At 47.4% G+C, this 25088-nt stretch overlaps 1 protein-coding gene across 2 annotated transcripts in view; it reads left to right on the top strand.

Annotated features, from left to right (window-relative positions):
* The window catches only part of IPO5 (importin 5), a 100785-nt gene that overhangs the window by 61906 nt on the left and 13791 nt on the right, over positions 1-25088 (top strand). For both annotated transcript variants that reach the window (XM_073569549.1, XM_073569550.1), the window contains exons 16-17: positions 6374-6506; positions 16389-16510. In XM_073569549.1, coding sequence (XP_073425650.1) covers positions 6374-6506; positions 16389-16510 — 255 coding nt within the window. The remainder of the gene's footprint in view (positions 1-6373; positions 6507-16388; positions 16511-25088) is intronic.

Here is a 25088-nt window from a genome sequence, read left to right as displayed (position 1 = left end):
CGTTTCAGCATGAGACGTCTTTGAAAGATGGTGGCAGCGATGGAAGCAGTTCCATTCGCGCAGTTCCATCTCCGTCCCTTACAACACATGTTGCTGTTAGCTTGGGACAAGAACCCGTTCTCTCTGGACCGTTGGTTTCTTCTGTCCCTGCGGGTCAGACAAGCCCTCAAGTTGTGGACACTGAAGTCCTCCCTGAGTCAAGGGAGGTCTTTTCTCCCAGTAAGATGGTTGGTAGTAACCAAGCTACAAGAACCCGTTCTCTCTGGACCGTTGGTTTCTTCTGTCCCTGCGGGTCAGACAAGCCCTCAAGTTGTGGACACTGAAGTCCTCCCTGAGTCAAGGGAGGTCTTTTCTCCCAGTAAGATGGTTGGTAGTAACCACCGACGCAAGTCTTCTGGGCTGGGATGCGGTATTTCGTCACCACACGGCACAGGGTCCTTGGTCAACTCGAGAGTCACGTCTCCCCATCAACATCTTGGAGATACGAGCAATCAGATTAGCTCTACGGAGTTTCCACCATCTCCTTGCAGGTCACCCCATCAGGATCCAATCCGACAATGCTACGGCTGTAGCGTATATCAACCGCCAGGGAGGTACTCTGAGCAGGATGGCCATGCACGAAGTGAGTCACATCCTCCATTGGGCCGAGACCAACCATTCGCCCATCTCAGCAATCCACATCCCGGGCGTAGAGAATTGGGCGGCAGATTTTCTCAGTCGCCAGGGCCTTGCCGTGGGAGAGTGGTCTCTTCATCCGAAAGTCTTTCAGCAGAATTGTCATCGTTGGAGGACTCCGGATGTGGCTCTCATGGCCTCAAGACTAAACAACAAGGTTCCTCAGTTCATTGCCCGATCCATGTGCCATCGGAGCGGACACCCTATTTCTGTTACTGCACCGGTTCCAGCTCCCGTACATCTCCCACCCCCCCACCCCCCTCTTCCCTTGCTTCTGAGGGTCATCAAGAAGATCAGAACAGAGGAAGTACCAGTGATCCTAGTCGCGCCAGATTGGCCGCGCCTGGCATGGTACGCAGAACTGATACAACTGGTCACCGATGTCCCCTGGCGACTTCCAGATGGCATGGATCTACTCTCTCAGGGCCCGATTTACCACAGAACTCCGGGGCCCTGTCTTTGACGGCGTGGCTGTTAAATCCTGGATTTTAGCACAGGCTGGGTTCTCTCACGTGATTTCCACCATGATTAGTGCTAGGAAGCCTGTGTCCATGCGCATCTATCACCGCACCTGGAAAACCTTCTTTTCATGGTACAAGGATTATGGTCGATCACCTCTGGTGTTTTCCATTCCGGCCATATTGGAGTTCCTTCAATCTGGACTAAAGTCAGGCCTCGTGCTTAGCTCGCTCAAGGGCCAGATTTCGGCCTTGTCAGTGCTATTCCAACACAAAATTGCCACCAAACTTCAGGTCAAGATGTTCATTCAGGGAGTCTCCCATGTGGCACCTCCTTATAGAAGGCTATTGGAGTCATGGGGCCTTACAGGAGGCTCCTTTCGAACCGCTGCAGGACGTGCCACTGACGTTCTCTCTTGGAAAGTGGTCTTTCTAGTGGCAATTACATCAGACGAGTTTCGGAATTGGCGGCTCTGTCCTGCCGCCCTCCGTTCCTGAACTTTCATCAGGATTAGGCAGTTCTCAGGACGTCCCCGTCCTTCCTACCCAAAGTCGTATCCTCTTTCCATCTCAATGAGGAAATTGTTTTGCCTTCCTTTTGTCCGGCACTAGTCCTTCGCATTGAGAAGGCCCTCCACACCCTGGATGTGGCTAGGGCTTTGAGATGGTACATCTCGCGGACGGCTCCCTTCTGCAAGTCAGATGCCCTGTTCATACTTCCAGAGGAATCCTTAAGGATAAAATGTTATTCTCGGGCTTACTGTGCGCTGCTTGACCAGGATAAAATCACCACAATGTGTGAAATGTAACCATTTAATTCCCATTGTGGTGATTTTATCCTGGTCAAGCAGCGCACAGTAAGCCCGAGAATAACATTTTATCCTTAAGGATTCGTATTGGAGGTCACGCAGTGGACCTTCGGGCGTGCAGCAGGCTGACAGCGGGTTTATATGCTTATACCTTTCCTGGAAAGGGTGAGTAGACCTTTACTATATCTATTCAATTGTCCACCAGATAAGACCCTATTGCGCTTCTCTGTTTCCTAGTTTTATTATATTCATACTTCCAGAGGGGCATAGGAAGGGTCTAGCTGCTTCAAAAGCAACGCTAGCTAGGTGGATTCAGTTGGCGATTCAGGAATCCTACCGTGTCAGGAACGCGCCTGTCCCAGCAGAGATTAAGGCGCACTCTACCCGCTCAGTGGGCGCCTCTTGGGCCACTGCAGAACAGGTCTGCAAGGCTGCGGCTTGGTCCAGTCTGCATACTTTTACAAAACATTACCAAATTTATTCTCAGGCCTATGCGGATGCAGCTCTCGGCAGACTCATCCTGCAATCTGCAGTACCAGAGTGTTAAGTCAGTGGTACATGGGGTATTAGCAGATGTATGCTCCCCACCCAGGGACTGCTTTAGGACGTCCTACTGTCTGTGTCCCCCAATGAGGCGTAGGAGAAAGATTTTTGTGTACTCGCTGTCAAATTCTTTTCTCCGAGCCAATCATTGGGGGACATAGCACCCACCCTGTTTAGCATTCTTAGGTTTTAACAGTTATGGTTATTATTGACTGCTTATGCTCCTACTGCTTTTTTAACTGAACTGGAGAAATCTCATCCAGCAAGAGGTTGTATACTGCAGGGGAGGAGTTAACTTTTTTCTGGTTTACTTAGTGTCCTCCTAGTGGCAAGCAGCATAACTCCCACTGTCTTTGTCCCCCAATGATTGGCTCGGAGAAAAGGATTTTACGGTGAGTACACAAAAATCCCTATATCCTGGTGCAGAAATGAAATTTAAAGGTTTTTTGCACATAAAAACAACTGTGAATAAAAACAACTGTAGATTTTTGTACCCAAAACTAATCTAAGTCGCTGTAATGCGGAATAAATCCATGCATTCATTATAGAAATCAATGTTTCAGCTTCAGAGAAATTCCGTGTGCAATTCTTATGCTAATGAGCCACAAGTGCAATGGGCTTGGCCCTGCAGTTAATGCTGTCTGGTCTCTTACCCCAGTCACTGTCAGATAATCCTTCTGTGACCTGCTCCAGCACCCAAGATCTCGCTCAAGCTTAGTGATTCCTGGGGCAAAGATCTGCAGGTCTATCATTCCAGGAATGACAGCACTTGCATGAAATTGTGGGGAGGGGGAGACGGACATATCACTAGAGGTGTAAACGATCATTCAGTTACAGGAGGCCAGCAGCGGGCGTGAAAATAGGTCAGAAAGCTGTAAGTGCAGAGCCAGTCTTCCTGCACATGCAGCTCGGTGGCATAAAAATTGAACAAGAGAGTTCTCAATCAAATACACAGATTGCTAAAACTAAGGTGTGGATTTATTATGCACTAGCTGAAGAGCCCGGCGCTGCCCGGGCATAGTAACTAACTGTGGTTAGTTATAACAAATTATAATAATCCTCCATCCCATAGTCCCGTGCCCATATACCCATCACACATCCACGATCCCATAGGCCTGTGCCCATATACCCATCACACATCCACGATCCCATAGGCCCGTGCCCATATACCCATCCTCCATCCAATAGTCCCATGCCCATATACCCATCATACATATTCTCCATCCCATAGTCCCATGCCCATATACCCATCATACATATCCTCCATCCCATAGTCGAGTGCCCATATACCCATCATACATCCTCCATCCCATAGTCCCGTGCCCATATACCCATCACACATCCACGATCCCATAGTCCCATGCCCATATACCCATCACACATCCACGATCCCATAGGCCCGTGCCCATATACCCATCCTCCATCCAATAGTCCCATGCCCATATACCCATCATACATATTCTCCATCCCATAGTCCCATGCCCATATACCCATCATACATATCCTCCATCCCATAATCGAGTGCCCATATACCCATCATACATCCTCCATCCCATAGTCCCGTGCCCATATACCCGTCATACATATCCTCCATCCCACAGTCCCGTGCCCATATACTCGTCATACATATCCTCCATCCCATAGTCCCGTGCCCATATACTCATCATACATATCCTCCATCCCACAGTCCCGTGCCCATATACTCGTCATACATATCCTCCATCCCACAGTCCCGTGCCCATATACCCGTCATACATATTCTCCATCCCATAGTCCCGTGCCCATATACCCGTCATACGTATCCTCCATACCATAGTCCCGTGCCCATATACCCGTCATACATATCCTCCATCCCATAGTCCCGTGCCCATATACCCGTCATACGTATCCTCCATCCCATAGTCCAGTGCCCATATACCAGTCATACACATCCGCCATACCATAGTCCCGAGCCCATATACCCGTCATACATATCCTCCATCCCATAGTCTAGTGCCCATATACCCATCACACATCCTCCATCTCATAGTCAACCATTATGACATCATAATGAGCGGCGGCAGGGCTTGCAACCTATGATGACATCAGCGTCGCCATGGCAACCATTGTGACATCATAATGATGGGCGGGGCTTGATATGCACACACTGCTTCCCCAGTATGCAAATAGGGGCATTGTGACCTCATAATGAGGGGCGGGGCTTGACGCGCACACACTTTTTCCCCAGTATGTAGACGGGGGCAAAATTGTTTGGTGAATTGGAACGCGCGGGGTTAAAATTTCGCCTCACAACATAGCTTAGGACGCTCTCGGGGTCCAGACGTGTGACACTGCCAAATTTTGTGGCTGCAGCTGCGACGGTGCGGATGCCTATCCCGGACACACACACATACATACACACTTTGAGCTTTATATATTAGATTACAGTTAACATATTAATTTGGGGCACAAAAACTGAATGTCCGATTTCCTTTAAGGCAAGGATGTCAAACCCAAATACACAGAGGGCCAAGTTTAAAACGTGTTTCCTTATTCTCAAAAATAATGATGAACCTTTTCATATGGAAGCAATCTTGAATGGGGTTGTCCTACGAACAAAGTACATTTTAATTAATAGATCTTAGAATAAACTTAAAGCGAACCTGTCAGCAGGATTTTGCAAAGTAAACTACAGGCGTTGTCAGGTTGGCAGTATTAAACTTATTAAAGTGATACCTGGGGTGTGAATAAATCCATCTTATAGTTCTTGTGTAATCGGTGTCAGTTTTGAGTTAATGATATCCTGGACTGTAGGAGTTTTATCTTGCTGCTCTAAGCCAGAGAAACCAAGGAAAGACCTGACCACAGGCCGGCTTCGAACCACAAACAGTCTGTCTCTATGTTGACGAACATGTTTGTGTTTCAGGGCAGGCCTGTGGTCAGGTCTTTCCTTGGTTTCTCTGGCTTAGAGCAGCAAGATAAGACTCTGCCTACAGTCCCGCCCCGTAGAACGAGTGTATCATTAACTGAAAAAAAGTCTAAGGCTAGTTTCACACTAGCGTTTATGAGCGCAGCGACGGCCGCCGCTAAGTCCCGCCCCATGCCGCGCCCCCGCCGGTAGCTCCGCCCACCGGCGCATGACGCTGCATGCGCCCTGCGTCCCCTATCTTTATCACAGGGGGCGCAGGCCGTGCGCAGTATGCGTTTGACGGCACATGCGCCTTTTTGACGGTGCGCCGACGCAACCAAACTGCAGCAGGTTGCATTTCGCGCAGGTCGGCGCACCGTCAAAAGGACGCATGCGCCGCCAAACGCATACTGCGCACGGCCTGCGCCCCCAGTGATAAAGATAGGGGACGCAGGGCGCATGCAGCGTCATGCGCCGGTGGGCGGAGCTACCGGCGGAGGCGGGGCTTAGCGGCGGACGTGCGCAGGCCGTCGCTGCGCTCATAAACGCTAGTGTGAAACTAGCTTTACACTGATTACACAAGAACCACAAGATGGATTTCTTCACTCCAGGTATCAGTTTAACCCTGCCAATCTGACACTGCCTGTCGTTTACTTTTCAAAATCCTGCTAATGGGTTTGCTTTAATAGATTTTAGAAAATAAACACATAATCACAAATGGTGCATACTGTTGTATTCTAATTTTATGCAATGCAGTAAAAGCATATGCCCAATGGCGTAATTTAAGTATGTAATACCAAAGACTAAAAACTTTTAATACAGATAAAATGATGCTAACAAGTGGCCACCTATCAAACACAGTAAGATACCCCAACAGTGAATTTCTCCATAGTAATCTCCAACTACACTGTTTTGTTAATGCTTTACCAATGTACAATAAAATAATTATTTTGCTTAGACCATTTGGATTAGTAGTTAATTTATTTTCTCATTTATTTAAGATTTCTTACATGATTTCTGCATGGGCACGTATGTGCAAAATCCTTGGGAAAGAATTCCAGCAGTACCTTCCAGTGGTCATGGGACCTCTAATGAAAACTGCTTCAATTAAACCAGAGGTGGCTCTTCTTGACAGTGAGTTTTAGATCTGTTGATCTATTGGTAAAAATAGATTACTTTAGCATATCCTATTTATCAACAAAATGAGAAAATTGTTGCTGGTTAAACGTTTTTGCACTATTCTACTTTAACCCCTTAGTGACCGAGCCAATTTGGTACTTGATGACCAAGCCAATTTTTACAATTCTGACCACTGTCACTTTATGTGGTAATAACTCTAGAATGCTTCAACTTATCCCACTGATTCTGAGATTTTTTTCATGTCATAATGTACTTCATGTTAGTGGTAACATTTCTTCGATACAACTTATTTATGAAAAAAAGGCAATTTGGCAAAAAAATTGCAATTTTCATACTTAATTTTTGTACCCTTAAATCTGAGTGGTGTCAAACATAATAGTTAATAAATAACTTTTTCCACGTGTCAACTTTACATCAGCACAATTTTGCAAACATAACAAAAAAATTAGGTTGTTATAAGGGTTAAAAGTTGACAAGCGATTTCTTATTGTTCCAACAAAATTAAGGGATCACCTCACATTTGACATGAGTTTGGGAGTTAATATCAGGGCTGTGGAGTCGGAGTCGGTGCTCATTTTGGTGGAGTTGGAGTCGGTATAAAATGGACCGACTCCGACTCCTAAAATATATAATAAATTGGGTACAGTAATTCAATGCAGGATGTGCTGAATATTTTTTCATAGGAGTTTGGGAAAGTTATGAAATGTCCTATAAATGGCTGTTATATTCCTGATCTAAGGCTACATTCACACACAGCGTTTTTGCTGTTTTTTGAGGATACGGTTTTCAGCTGCAAAAGCTGATCATCTTTTTAAAAAACTGCATCACCTGAAAGGTTTTTGAGCTCATAGATAATGTTTTCAAAAGCAGATTAGAAATCTGCTCTATCTATCCATTTATCCATATCTGTCTATCCATATCGTATCTGTACCAAAAAGAATGAAAACCGGGTAGTACACCAATATATATTCTGTTCTATCTAAATATCTTGATTATTGGATCATAAAAATGATTAAATGTCTGAGGTTCACATTGTACTACAATAAATTTTTCACTTAAATATAAGCAATATGTGTCGGAGTCGGTGTAAGGGAAATTGAGGAGTCTGAGTCGCAGGTTTGCTTACCGACTCCACAGCCCTGGTTAATATAAGAGAAAATACCCAAAAGTGACACCATTCTAAAAACTGCACCCCTCAAGGTGCTCAAAACCACATTCAAGAAGTTTATTAACCCTTCAGGTGCTTCATGAGAACTAAAGCAATGTGGAAGGAATAAATGAACATTTTACTGTTTTCACAAAAAATTTACTTTGGAACCAAGCTTTTTTTATTTTCACAAGGGTATCAGGAGAAATTACACAACAAATTTAGTAGTTCATTTTCTCTGGAGTATACCAATACCCTGTATATATGGGGTAAAGCCACTGTTTGGGCGCATGGCAGGGCTCAGAAGTGAGGGAGCACCACTTGACTTTTTGAATGCAAAATTGGCTGGAATCAACCCTAACCCCAACCCGAATAGCCGCCCCAACTCCCCTAACAAACCATCACAACCCTAGCCCTAATGGAATTAAATACCGTATATACTCGTGTATTAGCAGACCTCCCCTAATTTTGCCACAAAAAACTGGGAAAACGTATTGACTCGTGTATAAGCCGAGGGTGGTGCTGCTCAAGGGTTAATGGTGGTCCAAAAAGATGCTCCATAGATAAATACCCCCATAAAATGCTGCAAAAGGGTTAATGGTGGCCCAACAAGATGCTCCAAGGATAAATACATATATTGCTCCACAAGGGTTAATGGTGTCCCAAGTAGAAGCTCCATACATAAATACCCCCCATATGCTGCACAAGGGTTAATGGTGTCCCAAGTAGAAGCTCCATACATAAATAACCCCTATATGCTGCACAAGGGTTAAAGGGGTTGTCCAGGCTTTTCACATAATCTCAGTACATATCTGGGCTGCAGAATTATGACAATAAGTAATTTACTTTGTCACTAGTTTGCACGGTTTTCTAGATATTCTGAACAGAACGTCCAAGGTGGGGTGTGTTATGGCATTGAAATGAGAACTAGTCGTAACCGCCTACACTACTCCAAACATGCCCTCTATAGCAACAACCCCACCCTCCATAGCTACAGGCCCTCCCCGTCCACATGATGCAGCCATCATCACACAGTAATGAATTCTTCCCCTCCAGCAGCCTCACTGCAGAGAGCTGCTCCTCCCCCAGACACACACTGAACAGTTATCTAAGGAAAGTGAAAGTAGTGAGGAGGAGGGAAAATCGTTCTGTATTCTTGGCCACACCATGATTACAATACATAACTCATTATCAGTAATTCCTTCCCTCACTGTCCCAGGCTGCTGGCAGCAGTGAGAACAGACTGTGTGATGGCCAGTGATGGGGGCCTGCAGCTTCTAATCTGCACAGGGGATGGCAGTCACTGATGTAATCTGTTGTGTGACAAAGCCTCTGCTGTGTGAATGAGACAGCTCTGTGTCACTGATGTCTTCACACAGCAGCAGATTTGGTGCAGTATATGTGTGATCACTGTGTCTCTAATGACACAAATACTGATGGGAACAGCCTGTCCAATCAGCAGCTGTAACAGTGTGAAGTGTTGGGGGTTGTATGTATGTATTGTGCTGCTTTCACAAATACAGGATCACTGCTGTTATTTCCAATGCTGGAATGATGATAAAGATGAGTGCGGATGCAGTTTACTGCCAGCCAATGAGTGGGCAGTGGGTGGTGCTGGTCACTGGAGCTTGCTGGGAGTTTGGTGGAGCTTCGCACATACACTGCACCAAATCTGCTGCTGTGTGAAGACATCAGTGACACAGAGCTGTCTCATTCACACAGCAGAGGCTTTGTCACAGAACAGATTACTTCAGTGACTGCCATCCCCTGTGCAGATTAGAAGCTGCAGACCCCCATCACTGGCCATCACACAGTCTGTTCTCACTGCTGCCAACAGCCTGGGACAGTGAGGGAAGGAATTACTGATAATGAGTTATGTATTGTAATCATGGAGTGGCCCAGAATACAGGATGATTTTCCCTCACTAGTTTCACTTTCCATAGATAACTGTTCAGTGTGTGTCTGGGGGAGGAGCAGCTCTCTGCACTGAGGCTGCTGGAGGGGAAGAATTCGTTACTGTGTGATGAGGGCTGCTTCATGTGGACGGGGAGGGCCTGTAGCTATGGAGGGTGGGGTTGTTGCTATAGAGGGCATGTTTGGAGTAGAGTAGGAGGTTACGACTAGTTCTCATTTCCATGCCATAACACACCCCCCTTGGACGTTCTGTTCAGAATATCTAGAAAACCGTGCAAACTAGTGACAAAGTAAATTACTTAATGTCATAATTCTGCAGCCCAGATATGTACTGAGATTGTGAAAAGCCCGGAAACCCCTTTAATGGTGGCCCAATTAGAAGCTCCATACATAAATACCCCCCCATATGATGCACAGGGGTTAATGGTGGCCCAAGTAGATGCTCCATACATAAATACCCCCTATATGCTGCTCAAGGGTTAATGGTGGCCCAAGTAGAAGCTCCATACATAAATACCCCCATATGCTGCACAAGGGTTAATGGTGGCACAAGTAGAAGCTCCATACATAAAATACCCCCCCATATGCTGCACAAGGGTTAATGGTGCCCCAAGTAGAAGCTCCATACATAAAATACCCCCCCATATGCTGCACAAGGGTTAAAGGTGCCCCAAGTAGAAGCTCCATACATAAACTATCCCCCCCCCCATATACTGCTGCTGCTATAAAAAAAAAAGACATACTCACCTCTCTGTCGCTGGGGGCCAGGAGCCGGTGTGGCTGCTGGCTCAGGCCCCCGTCACCAGCTATGTTTACCGTTCCCGGATCTATTGCTGTTTCCTGGGTCCTGTGCAGTGACGTTAGCAGATGGCGAGCACTGACTACGTCATCGTGCCCTCCGCTAAATGTCACAGCCAGAGGACCCGGAGACAGCGATGGAATGGGGAGCTGTAAGTAATTGCTCTGCTCCACCGTCATACTCACCACCCCCCTCCTGGCGCACGATCTTTTCAGCCCCTGCTTCCAGCATGATGTCGGCGTCACAGGCTGTTCCTGCATTCAGCAGTCACGTGGTACCACTAATTAAATATGTGAATATTCATGAGTTTAATGAGCGGTACCACGTGACCGCTGGGACACTGAGATCAGGGGGGCTTCAGAGACCGTGCCAGGATGGGGGAGTATGGTCTGACCCCCCCCCTCCCCCGCCGACCCCTGTATATGACTCGTGTACACGATAAAACACGATCGCGGTGTACCCCTCCGTGCTTCCCTGAGCCCCCCACAGCAGCGCAATGTGCAGCGCTGCTGCGGGGGTCTCTTTCCCTACAGGTCCCCGGATCCAAGATAGCGACGGGGACCTTCGTGGGCCTGTACGGAGCTGACTTCCTCAGTGCCTGCAAAGCGCAGGCATGAGGAAGTCTGCGTCTATGCCTGTGACAGATCGCTGATCTGTGATGTGACAGATCAGCATTCTGTCACAGGACAGTGATGTCCCCCCCTGGGACAACCTAATAAAGTTAGAAAAAAAAGTGTAAAAATAATTTTAAAAAAATCGCTATATTGGAAAAAAAAAAATATTCCCCAATAAATTCATTTTTTGGAAATAAAAAAGAAAAAAATAGAAGTACACATATTTGGTATCGCCACGTCCGTAACGACCTGACCTTATAAAACTGTCCCATTAGTTAAGCCCTTTAGCGATCCCCTTAAAAAAAATAAAAATAAACGAAGCAAAAAATGATTTATCATACCGCCGAACAAAAAGTGCAATAACGTGCGATCAAAAAGACGCATATAAATATCCATGGTATCGCTGAAAACGTCATCTGGTACCGCAAAAAACGAGCTGCCACACCGCGTCATCAGCGAAAAATAAAGTTATAGCTCGCAGAATAAAGCGATGCAAAAATAATTATTTTTTATATAAAATAGTTTTCATTGCATAAAACCGCCAAAACCTTAAAGACCTAAATGAGGTATCGCTGTAACCGTACTGACCCGAAGAATAAAACCGCCTTATCAATTTTACCACACGCGGAACGGTGTAAACGCACCCCCCAAAAGAAATTCATAAAACGCTGGTTTTTGTTCATTCTGCGTCCCAAAAATCGGAATAAAAAGCGATCAAAAAATGTCACGTGCCCGAAAATGGTACCAATAAAAAGTCAACTCGTCCTGCAAAAAATAAGACCTCACATGACTCGGTGGGTCAAAATATGGAAAAATTATAGCTCTCAAAATATGATGCAGAAACTTTTTTTACAATAAAAAGCGTCTTTTAGTGTGCGACAGCTGCCAAACATAAAAACCCGCTATAAATAGTAAATCAAACCCCCCGTTATCACCTTCTTAGTTAGGGAAAAATAATAAAATAAAAAAAAAAGGATTTATTTCCGTTTTCCCGTTAGGGTTAGGGCTGAGATTAGGGTTAGGGGTGTGTTGGGGTTAGGGTTGGAGTTAGAATTGGGGTTTTCCACTGTTTGGGCACATCAGGTGCTCTCCAAACGCAACATGGCATCGGATCTCAATTCCAGCCAATTCTGCGTTGAAAAAGTCAAATGATGCTCCTTCCCTTCCAAGCTCTGCCATGCACCCAAACAGTGTTTTACCCCCACATATAGGGTATCAGCCTACTCAGGACAAATTGCAAAACAACTTTTGGGGTCCAATTTCTCCTGTTACCCTTAGGAAAATAAAAAAATGGGGGCAAAAATATAATTTTTGTGGAAAAAAAATGATTTTTTTTTTATTTTCACGCCCGGGCGTTATAAACTTCTGTGAAGCCCTTGGGGGTTCAAAGTGCTCACCACACATCTAGATAAGTTCCTTAGGGGGTCTAGTTTCCAAAATGGGGTCAATTGTGGGGGGTTTCCACTGTTTAGGTACATCAGGGGCTCTCCAAAAGCAACATGACACCCGCAGACCATTCCATCAAAGTCTGCATTCCAAAACTTCACTACTTCCCTTCCGAGCCCTGACGTGTGCCCATACACTAGTTTTCTCCCACATATGAGGTATCAGCGTACTCAGGCCAAATTGGATAACAACTTTTGGGGTCCAATTTCTCCTGGTACCCTTTGGGAAAACAAAAAAAATTGGTGACTAAAAGATCATGTTTATGGAAAAAATACGATTTTTTTTTATTTTCACGCCAAGGCATTATAAACTTCTGTGAAGCCCTTGGGGGTTCAAATTGCTCACCACACATCTAGATAAGTTCCTTGGGGGTCTAGTTTCCAAAATGGTGTCATTTGTGGGGGGTTTCCACTGTTTTGGTACATCAGGGGTTTTCCAATCGCGACATGGTGTCCGATCTCAATTCCAGCCAAAAACATCAAATGGCGCTGCTTCCCTTCCGAGCTCTGCCATGCGCCCAAATAGTGGTTTACCCCCACATGTGGGGTATCGGCGTACTCGGGACAAATTGCACAATAACTTTTAGGGTCCTGTTACCCTTGGGAAAATAAAAATTGGGGGTGGAAAAAATATGATTTTTTTAATTGTACTGCTGTACATTATAAACTTCTGTGAAGCCCTTGTGGGTTCAAAGTTCTCACCACATATCTAGATAAGTTCCTTGGTGGGGGTCTAGTTTCCAAAATGGGGTCACTTGTGGGGGGTTTCCACTGTTTAGTTACATCAGGGGCTCTCCAAACACAACATGGCGTCCGATCTGAATTCCAGACAATGTTGCATTGAAAAAGTCAAACGGCGCTCCTTCCCTTCTGAGCTCTGCCATGCGCCGAAACAGTGGTTCTCCCCCCCCCCCCCCCCCCACATATCAGGTATCAGCATACTCAGGACAAATTGCACAATAACTTTTGCAGTCCAATTTCTCCTGTTACCCTTGGTAAAATAAAAAAAAATTGAACCTGAAGTGTGTTTTTTGTGATAAAAAGTTAAATGTTCATTTTTTAAAAATATTCAAAAAATTCCTGTGACGCACCTGAAGGGTTAAGAAACTTCTTGAATGTGGTTTTGAGCACCTTAAGGGGTGCAGTTTTTAGAATGGTGTCACTTTTGGGTATTTTCTATCATGTAGACCCCGCAAAGTGGCTTCAAATGTGATGTGGTCCGTAAAAATAAAATGGTGTTGCAAAAATGAGAAATCGCTGGTCAATTTTTAACCCTTATAACTTCCTAACACAAAAAATTTTGGTTCCAAAATTGTGCTGATGTAAAGTAAACATGTGGGAAATGTTACTTATCAAGTTTTTTGTGTGCCATATCTCTGTGATTTAAGGGCATAAAAATTCAAAGTTGGAAAATTGCGAAATTTTTAAAATTTTCGCCAAATGTCCATTTTTTTCACAAATAAACGCAAGTTATTTGAATGAAATTTTACCACTAACATGAAGTACAATATGTCACGAGAAAACAATGTCCGTATCACCGGGATCCATGGAAGCCTTTCGGAGTTATTACCTCATAAAGGGACAGTGGTCAGAATTGTAAAAATTGGCCCGGTCATGAACGTGCAAACCACCCTTGGGGCTTAAGGGGTTAAAGTCTCCTATAATCACCATTGGCAGCTTCTGGCCATCCTGCTACTCTTTCTAAAAATTTTCTAAGTAGTACGTTTGACTACGGAGGGGGAATGTAAAGGACAACAATTATACATTCAGAATGTACTATTTTGCACCTGACTCCAACAAATCTACCCTCTGAGTCCTTGAAGGAATCTATTTCTGCAAACAGAATGTTTGAATGTTTTTATGTACCAATAAGCTGAACCCCCCCCCCCCCCCCCCTTAGAATAACTAGTGTGAAATGAATGCAAGCCGTACCCAACCCAAGATCTGCGTATCAGGTTAACCGTATCTTTTGTTAAATGAGTTTCTTGCAGCCCTATGATTGCTGGGTGAAATTTTTTCATATAGTCATGTACTGCAACCCTCTTTGAGCTGCTATTTAACCCTCGTACATTCCATGAGACAAAATCTACCGCAGTCCCCATTTTTGTTATCATCCAAATGTTTGTTTGCGGCATCCGTTCTTTTATCTCTCCCAACTCTTACAAACCACCTTGTTCCTGCACCTAGACATACCAAACACCCCTTCCCCCCAAAAAAAAAAATTAAAAACCACACAACTTTTACCTTTGTATCCTGTAACTCTACCCTCAACAGCGAGGATTGGGGATCCATAGCCATTAAGTGAATCCTCTTGCAAAAAAGCATTCTTATTAACATTAAATCACCTGTCTGTTTCCTGTCGTCTCACTGGAGATCCCGCCGCACTTCAAACAAATAATAACAGAGGTGAGGCAAAATATCAATATACATATTACAGAGAAACTTTTCCAGTCTCGTTCTTCTCCGGCAATAATCATATGACATATAACCTGCCACTGACTATTTAAACCAAGCTGGCTCAGTCCAGGACTCCTTCATGTCTTGTTAGCCCTTGCATTCTCTTGTCGGTTTTGTTGTTCATGACTGTCCAACCACCCAAGTGCATTCTTCTGTGAATTAAAGAATGTGGTAGTGCTGAGTTCTACCACCCTAAGCTTGGCTGGGTATATCATTGAGTACTGCAGGCCCAGTGACCTCATTTTTCTTTTTATGTCCAAAAACAGGGATCTTCTCCTCTGGACTTCTGCAGAAAAATACGGGAAGAAAGAAACTCTGTCCCCTCCAGCGTTATGTCCTGTTTCTCCTTCGCTTTTCTCAGGATAATTTCCCGGTCTTTATAGTGTAATATTTTTATCAGTATGCGCCTAGGGGAACTGCCCACCAGTCTCGGTCTTGTGAGGACTCGATGAGCTCTTTCAATAGCAAATAATGGAGTGAGGGTATCCCTTCCAAAAGTCTCCAGCAATCAATTTTCAAAGAAGCTGTGTGGCTCATTCCCCTCCGTTTTCTCAGGGACCCCTATCAGCCTGATATTTCTTTGTGACCGATTCTTCAAATCATCTACTTTTTCCAGTGCATTAATCGCCTGTGTATGATTCTGCACTTCTCTGCACACTGGGGCAAATGCATCTTCCAACACACTCACTCTGCCCTCCACTGCTTTTGTGCGTTCTGCCCCTTTCTGCACATCATGACGTATGGTAGAAAACATCTCCTGTATTTGGCCCAGAAGTTTATTAATACCGAGACTATACCGAGACTGCTTGTATTCACAGCATTAAGTACATCTTGAAGAGAAGGGGGGGGAGCCTATTGAAGAAGCCTCTGCAGCATTATCTCCTGCCTCCTCAAAACTCCCCTCCTCCGCCTCTGCACTCTGTGCCAGCAGCATCTCCATATCTGAGGAGTCTGTGTCTCTCTCTTCCTCCAGCTGCTGCCTCCAGTTCTTGTACTGACCTTTTTGCTGTCATGCTAGTGGAAGCAGACCTACTAGCAAACTTTTGGAGTTTTGCAGATGCCTCCTCAGACAGGTCTCTGTCTCCTCTCTACTGCTGTGCGGGGGCCATCTTGGATTCCAGTCTGTACTCCTTCCTCCTCTCTCCCTTGTCTTTTTGATCTCCTCATTGCACCTCTAGCCCCAGATTTCGCAGCTCTAGCCCCAGAGTTCACACCTCAGGACTCCAGTCCAGTGGCAGCAGGGAGTCTGGTTTCTGACCCTCACCCACAGCTCTATTGGCTTTTACAAGATGTATACGGCAGGAGCTCCAAGCAAATATGTCCTACTGCAGTCACCTCTTGGCCACGCCCCCCCCTGGTTCTTAATTGGTTATATTAAATGGCAACTTATGGCCTACAGCTTCATAGAGATTTTCCCACTGTATACTAACATAAACTTTTAATGTCACATAAACTTGATTTGCAAGTTTTTTGATTGTTTTTTTTTCCAAAATTATACAGCTCAAGATATGGAGAATATGGGGGACGATGATGGATGGGAGTTTGTTAATTTAGGAGACCAGCAAAGTTTTGGAATCAAAACTGCTGGACTTGAAGAAAAAGCAACTGCATGCCAGATGTTGGTGAGTATCACAGGCATAAAATGGATTTTATAATTTGTATTCCTACCAATACAGAATTAACAACATGTCAATGTCAGAAATCTCATGCAATATAATTGTTTAACCATTGTTTTCATTTTTATTATGCAAGTCCTTGATACACTTGAAAATTAAGCCGTTTTATAATATATCTGATCAGAGAAATCTTCTTTCTCCTTCGCCTCATTGGGGGACCACAGGTACTGTGGGTGTATGCCACTGCCACCTGGAGGCTAACACTAAGTGAAAAAAAGGTTAGCTCCTCCTCCGACGTATACACCCTCGCCCCGATTGCGGGCGGAAACCAGTTTTTTGCTTGGTGTCTGTTGGAGGCACACGTCTGTCTGTTTCCAGACTGATTTTTTTTTTTTTTCCTTTTTCCCCATGAAGATAAGACAGGTCCGATCTCCCCAAACCAACAACGGGCGAGCACGTGCGAGTGTTCCTCCACGTATCCTCTCCCGCAACGTGGAATATTGCCAGACCACGGGGGTGAGATACGGGCGACGGACCCTATTGAAAGGGTCCAATCTCCCCAAACCTACAACGGGCGAGCACGTGCAAGTGTCCCTCCACGTATCCTCTCCCGCATCGTGGGACATGATGCCGGACTTAGCCCTGTCCACCCTAGTGTATTGAAACCCTAGGCTGCACAGAGGCACAAGTGTAGTCCGTGCGGCCCCCACTGCCCCACCAATGCGAAGACTGCGGTTGTGGCAAGGCGGCAGACGGTCCCTCTCCTCACCCCTCCAAGGGGTTAGATGGAGTTAGGGTGCCTGCACAGTCCTTTTTCATATGGCCTATATCCCCCCCCCCCCCCCAATCTACCTGAACTGGACGGAGGAGGATGGCCGGGGTGGGCTCCCTGGAACCCTTAACTCTACCGGGCGGCAGCAGAGATGGGCGCGTCTTGCAGTGGCAAATCCGGTTCCTGGCCTTGGTTCTGGGGTCCGGCGGATGGTAAAAATCGAGGGTGCGGCTTCAGCCGTCGCTAGGCCACGGCCAGAAGTCCCTGGCGTCGCGTCACGGTGGCCCCACCCCCCCATGGCCTGGGCGGACGCCAGAGAAATTTAGGCCCCAGCTTCAGGCCGAAGCTGGGCCGCAAACTGAAGTACCACCCCTTAGGATCCCTGTTTTTCTTTTCTTCCGGGGCCTGCCCGCAGTTGTGGCGTGCAGAATGAAGCAACGCCTCGTACGCAAGGACACAGGACTGGGGTAAGTGCTGCCCCCTAGCCCCACAGAGAGGCCACGCGAGGAGAAACGAAGATCGCCCTCCCCTGGCGGTTTTTTTCTGCACGGATGCCTGACAGGAACAGCATGCAGGAAAACCTAAGACGCATACGTTTCTATACGCTGCATGCATCTCCTGTCGGTCCGCAGGCGCAGACCAAGTGAGTATGCAAAGCCTGCGAGTCCGAACGCGCCCAGGAGCCCTCCCCTGCGACCGAGCCCAGTGTACCAAGTCCCCCGGAGTGGGTGTTATCACTGTCGCAATCTATGGCGTCACGAGAGCAATCGAGTCCCTTCGCACCCCAGATAGGGGCTGGGACAGTGGCTCGCCTGTCTTAGAGGGGTCCTCTACCTCACAGGAGCCTTCGGCCTGCAGGGGCCGCTCTCACTCCAGGCAGACCCGGGGGAAACGAACCCACACGGCATCTCCTGGTCCATCCAGTGCCTCGGCATCCATGAGCTCTGCTTCTCGCTCCCCGTCACCAGCAGTCGATGGCGAGCAAGGCTTGGACTACGACTCGGACGATCCCCTTGACCTAGATACGCCGGGTGGTCAGGAAACGGTTGACAGTCTCATAAAAGCAGTCAACCAGACTCTGGGGATTGAGGATGATTCCACTCTGGCTTTGGGCTATAAGGTGTCATTTAAGCGAGTCAAGCGTCCCCATAGAGTATTTTGCACTCACCCTGAATTTGAGGACATAGTGCAACGGCACAGAGAACAGCCGGACAGGCGCTAATCGGGCCAGAAGGCACTCGAGGCGAGGTATCCTTTTGCCCCGGACCTCCGTAAAAAGTGGACAGAATCCCCAACGGTGGATCCACCTGTCGCACTTGGCTACAAAAACTCTACTATCCGTACCTAGTGGTTCTTCTATTAAGGATCCCACTGATCGTCTCATATAGAACTTGGCTCGCTCAGTGTTTGAGGCATCGGGATCAGCACTCTCTCCCTCGTTCGCAGCAACGTGGGTAGCCAAGGCCATGATTTCTTGTCAGAATCATTGAATAGAGCCTTGCAAGACATAGACCTACCAGCTGAAGTATCAGAAATCGCAAATCCGATAGCATGGCAGGTGACTACTTGATCAATGCATCTTTAGATGCGGCTAACTGCGCGGCACTTGCGGCCACAAATGCAATCTCCATTAGGAGAGCTCTATGGTTAAGGACATGGTGGGCCGATTCAGCCTCAAAAAAGTCCTTGACAGCGCTACCGTACCAATGTGGCCGCCTGTTCGGAGAGAAGTTAGATCAGCTTATCTCCGACTCCACAGGCGGCAAGAGCGCTTTTCTTCCTCAACAAAAGGTCAAACCGCCGTTTCATCACCAGTTTCAGGCGCATTTTCGGACCTTTCGCAACCCCGGGCGGGCGTTAGGGCGCCCTAACCAGTATAGGGACCGACAGGTCTCATATAGAGCCAACCCATTAGGCAGGATGCGGGCTAACCAGTCCAGGTCAAGAGGATCCAGGTCCTAAAGATCTGCAGCCAAATGACTCGGGGCATCTGCCAGGCGACATCAACAAGGTAGGTGGCCGCCTACTCTGGTTTCACCACGCCTGTCGCACACGACACATGGGTGAGAGAGCTGGTGTCCACAGGTACAAGATAGAATTTGTCAGGTACCCTCCAAGACGAGTTTTTCTTTCCCGTCTTCCCAAAGTGGATACCCGGGCAAAGGCTCTACTAGGAGCCATCGATTCGCTCAGCCACAATGGAGTCATCATTCCAGTACTGGAAAACTAGAAGACTCAGGGCTTCTTTTCCAACCTTTTTGCAGTCCCCAAAAAGGACGGGACTGTCAGGCCTGTTTTGGACCTAATTTTGTTCAGGAGCTTTATCAGGATCAGACCTTTCCGGATGGAGTCTCTCCGTTCAGTCATATCGGCAATGGGGCAGGGAGCGTACTTGGCCTCTATTGATATCCAGGACACCTATCTACATATCCCCATTTTCCCTCCGCATCAAAAGTTTCTACGCTTTGCCATCAACGGTCTACATTTTTAGTTTGCAGTGCTGCCCTTTGGGCTTGCCACTTCCCCCAGAGGTTATGGCAGTCCCCATGGCCATCCTGCACTCCCGGGGCATAGTCGTATTTCCCTACTTAGACGACTTCTTGTCAAGGGCCCTTCAAGGCGGGCATGCGAGGAAAGTGTCAGCATCACGTTAGATACTCTTGCCCGCTTAGGGTGGTTGGTCAGTGTAAAGAAGTCATCCTTTGTTCCAGCTCAGAGAATTTCCTTTTTAGGGATGATCTTCAACACTTGCCAAGGGTTGGTAATTCTCCCTCGAGACAAGGCCCTAGCCCTCCGTCAGGGAGTGCGGGTACTGCGCCAACCAGTCCCTCACACCATCCGTTTCTGCATGAGGATTCTAGGAAAAATGGTGGCGGCGATGGAAGCAATCCCGTTCCATCTTCGCCCTCTGCAGCATGCCCTCTTGTCATCCTGGGACAAGAACCTGTTCACGCTCAATCACCGATTCTGGTTGTCCTCTCAGGTCAGGCAGTCGCTCGAGTGGTGAACAATCAGTGGCTGGTGGTCACAACCGACGCCAGCCGCCTCGGCTGTGGAGCGGTTGTTCGCCACCACATGACCCAGGGACGGTGGTCACCGCAGGAGTCACGCCTCCCGATCAACTTGTTGGAGATACGGGCGATTCGGCTGACTGCAACGGTTTCATCACCTTCTAGCAGGCCGCCCCGTCCAGGATTCAGTCGGACAACGCCACGGCGGTGGCTTACATAAATCACCAAGGGGGCACCCGCAGCAGGGCATCCATTCGCGAAGTAGGGCACGGTGATATCGGCGGTCCACATCCCGGGGGTAGAGAACTGGGCGGCAGACTTCCTCAGCCGGCAGGAGCTTGCGTCCGGGGAATGGTCACTAAACCCAGAGGTCTTTCAGCAGATTTGCCAATGGTGGGGAACACCAGATGTGGATCTGATGGCCTCCAGGGTGAACGCCAAGGTGTCCGTATTTGTCGCTCTGTCCCGGGACCCGCAGGCAATCGCCGTGGATGTGCTAGTTCTGCCATGGAATTAGTTTTGCGCCTCCCATATCTATTTCCCCTGCTGCTACTACTTCCGAGGGTCATCAAGAAGATCAAGGCAGAAGGGGTGCCAGTGATTCTGCTGGCCTCGTCGGGCGTGGTATGCAGATCTAGTGCAGCTGCTCGTCGACGTGCCATGGCGACTGCCAGAGCGCCCAGATCTACTTTCTCAGGGGCCGATCTGCCACCCGAACTCGGGGGCCCTGTGAATCTTGGATTCGGATGCAGGCGCGGTTTGGGCGCAAGGTGGTTGCGAGCCCGGAAGCCTGCCTCAGCACGAATTTACCACCACACCTGGAAGGTTTTCATTGCATGGTGTCGAGGCCACGGTTGTTGTCCACTGAGATTCTCCATCCCTAATATCTTGGCTTTTCTCCAGTCTGGCCTAGACTCGGGCTTGGCCCCCAGTTATCTCAGGAGGCATCTGTCCTTTTTCAGCGCAGGATTGCTACCAACTTGCAGATAAAGACTTTCACACAGGGGGTCTCCCACTTGGTACCTCCCTATAAGGCACCTATGGACACCTGGACCTTAACCTTGTCCTAAGTGTTCTGCAGGAAGCTCCATTTGAGCCGCTACAGGATGTCTTTGTCATACCTTTCCTGGAAGGTGGTGTTCCTGTTAGCTATAACATCAATCAGGCGGGTCTCTGAGCTGGCAGCCCTATCTTGTCGAGCCCCGTTTCTGACCTTCCACAAAGACAAGGTGGTTCTTAGATCAGCTCCTCCTTTTTTGCCGAATGTCGTTTCCTCGTTTCACATTAATGAGGAATATTGTCTTGCCCTCTTTTTGTCCAGCACCAGTACACAGTGTGGAAAAGGCCCTGTTAGACCTGGTGAGATCACTCAGGAGGTACGTGTCGCGGACAGCACCCTTTCGTCAGATGCGCTGTTCGTGCTCCCTGAAGGTCGCAGGAAGGGACTCGCTGCCTCAAAATCGACCTTAGCCAGATGGATTCGTTTGGCTATTCAGGAGTCCTACCGCATCAGATGCGTACCGATTCCAGCAGGGATCCGAGCACACTCTACTCGGGCAGTGGGCGCCTCTTGGGTGCTTCGGCACCAGGCTTCGACGGAACAGGTTTGCAAGGCAGCAACCTGGTCCAGCCTGCACATTTTTACTAAACATTACAATATTCATACTCAGGCTTCAGCGGATGCGAGCCTGGGTAGAAGGATTCTCCAAGCAGCGGTGGCGCACCTTTAGACAGGAGGTGCATGTAGCTTGGATCGGTGAGTCAACTTCCCACCCAGGGACTGCTTTAGGACGTCCCACAGTACCTGTGTCCCCCAATGAGGTGAAGGAGAAACATGGATTTTTGTGATAACTCACTGTAATATCCTTTTCTCCGAGACGCTCATGGGGGGACACAGCACCCACCCTGATAGCCAAGTTGGCTTCTGTTTGTTTAATTAATATGCTCTCTATATTAGGGTGGTTATTTTCTAGACATGTTGTTACCTGCATTAAGGTTGATGTCTGATTTTTTTGTTTGATCTCCTACTGCTTTTGCACCAAACTGGTTTCCGCCCGCAATCGGGGCGAGTGTGTAAACAGCGGAGGAGCTAACCTCTTTTTTTCACTTAGTGTCAGCCTCCAGGCGGCAGTAGCATACACCACAGTACCTGTGTCCCCCAATGCGCGTCTCGGAGAAAAGGATTTTACGTTATCACAAAAATCCATGTTTCTGAGCCAGAACTGATCTTTCGCTTTCAAAATTTTCAATTCCTGAGCTCTTGTTGTGTGCAGAAGCAGGAGTCTGGAGCTCCCACAGGACTTCCCTTAAAAGCAACAAAAAAGTGGACTTGCAGGATCCACTTCATCCTCTTTCTCTCAGGGATTATTGCCACTTATCCCAATAACATTGTGAGACCTAAATCAGACCTGTGGGATCAAGCAACCCGGAGATATCCACGACAGAAGCTAATAGGACTGCGCTGCTTCCCTGCCCAAACACGTCTGCTAGGATGTCTTTATGCAGCTAAAGCCAGGAGGAGCATTCCCCCTCCCCTCAAATGAGTGATTAAAGGTCCCGTTACATTTAGCGATGCACCAGCGATCACGACAACGATACGACCCGGTCAGGATCGCTGGTGCATCGCTGAATGGTCGCTAGCGAGCTGCCAAACAGGCAGATCTCACCAGCGATGCAGCAGCGGTTGTTACTTACCTGTCACATGCAGCTCTGATAACATCTTCCGCCCGCGTCCATGCATCGCTCGTCGGCACCAGCAGGAAGCCGACGATGAGAAATGGACCAGGACGATCTCGGTACGTGTCACATGTTGCATCACAAAATCGGTGACGCTTTAGCGATCTCGCTATGTGTGAAGGGGGCTTAACTGTACTTGCTCTTATACAACACAGGACTGAGCTTTACCTCTCTGTAATCACTGGAATTTTCCAAGGCTGACATTACAAAGGTGATCTTAAATTACATAAAACATACTTCTGGGATATTTAAGCCGTTCATTGCCTTTGGAAGCAGCCGCTGAGCGACGCTGGGAGTTCACTTGCTGAGGCCTCCCCCCTGGATTTGACCTAACACAGGAGCAGTGGCGCTCCTGGCGGTGCAGGACACCATCCACAGCGGAGACCCCCGCTGACAGGGCGGGACTTACCGGAGCTGCCCGGGTGGCGGACAGAAGGAGTTCCCTGGCGGTGAGACGTGTCTGGGGTCGGCGAGCAGGGAGAGTACCGAGACCCTACGAGAGGCGGTATGCTGGCGCTGTGTGAGGCCCGCTTTCCTGACTGCTAGATACCGGCGGTTTAATACTAGATCAACACCCGGAGTCCCCTGGGCTGGCGGATGGTGGCCTTGAAGAATAGAGAACTGCAGACCGGATAGAAGCGGCGAATCTTCCCTCAAAATAGAATACACACTGCTCGCTGAGGTGAGACACTTATTCTTTGGATAGTTGCGCTATAAGGGGAAAGAGCGATCATAAGGGACGGAAATCCTAATCTGTGGTGATATCAGCTACCCCCCGGGAAGGGTCTTGTCGCCCTCTCCCCGGACAGCAAACAGAAGAAAGTGTTTTAGCCCTATCTGTACGAAACTGTACCAGGAAGGCATCCTATTTCAGCTTAAATACCCTGCATCCTTGTTGGTCAGAGAGAGCTCGGGCATATCTCACACTTTTGTCTGCCCTGACAAAGCAGAAACTTTCACTAGAGCTATTCAAATCAAAGAACCTCCCCGATAACTACTTCCCGAGGAGTCTTGAAGCTCGACAGTCCCCGATGAATTCTGAGGACAATAGAGCAAGTGAGACCCCATGAAAATGGATGATTCATCCCTGACGTGGATCTTTTGATTCTAGTTAAACGTATATTTTGATATGACTGAGGGTTAGAGGGACCCCTGTCTCACAGGGTCGGGTAGAAGTGTAGTCCATTTGTTAAATGTTTTCCATTTCTCCAGGTGGTGAATGCTGTTTTATTCATCGCCGCTTGGATGAAATGTTTGTGGGGAGACTGCGATCTTCTCAGAACAGTTTGCTGTTAATCCTTGTTTAGTGTCTTTTCCACTGCATCTAATGTTGCCTATTGAATTTCACTCTGATGTTCATTTTTTTCCCACTGTCCTTTCTCCTTCTCCTGCCTCTACTCCCACCTGCCTCAATCTGTTTAAGTTACAAGCTTAATTCACAAACCTACATATTATACATTTAACATGAGAATAATTTGCTTAAATGTTAAAGGCCTGCACTCCGCACGAAAACGAATGATGGTCCTTAGACATCTAAAACGACTTAAACCTGATGTAGCTCTCCTTCAGGAGACTCATTTGCCTGAGGCTGACTTTATCAGATTGCGAAGGTTGTGGGTGGGGAGTGTATATGGGTATCCATCACTGCATAAAAGGGCTGGAGTGTTAACTCTTATTAGCAAACACTTTACCCACCACCTGATCTCTCACCAAACTGATGAAGAGGGAAGGCTATCACACTTAATTTTGTCGACGCAAATAGGTGATGTCTCAATTTTTAATGTGTATGGCCCAAATGATAGCAATAAGCCTTTCTTTAAATTTTTGGAGAATACAATTAATGAAGACCAGAACCTTAACAAAATAGTAGGGGGTGACTTTAATGTGGTGATATCTACCTTGGAAGATAGAAAACATGAGACTCCAACCAGTAGCTCGGAGTGTTCAAGAGACGATTATGGCCCCTTTCTTGAAACAGTGTTCTCTAAAAGATTCTTGGAGATTCTTACATCCTGATGGCAGGTAATACACATTTTTTTCTCACACTGAAAACTGATTACTTCCT

This window comes from Dendrobates tinctorius, unplaced genomic scaffold (genome assembly GCF_039654945.1).
Source record: "Dendrobates tinctorius isolate UK_male_01 unplaced genomic scaffold, ASM3965494v1 ptg000026l, whole genome shotgun sequence".
Taxonomy (NCBI): Eukaryota; Metazoa; Chordata; class Amphibia; order Anura; family Dendrobatidae; genus Dendrobates; species Dendrobates tinctorius.
The sequence above is the reverse complement of the archived record's forward strand: the minus strand, read 5'-3'. Positions and strand labels throughout refer to the sequence as shown.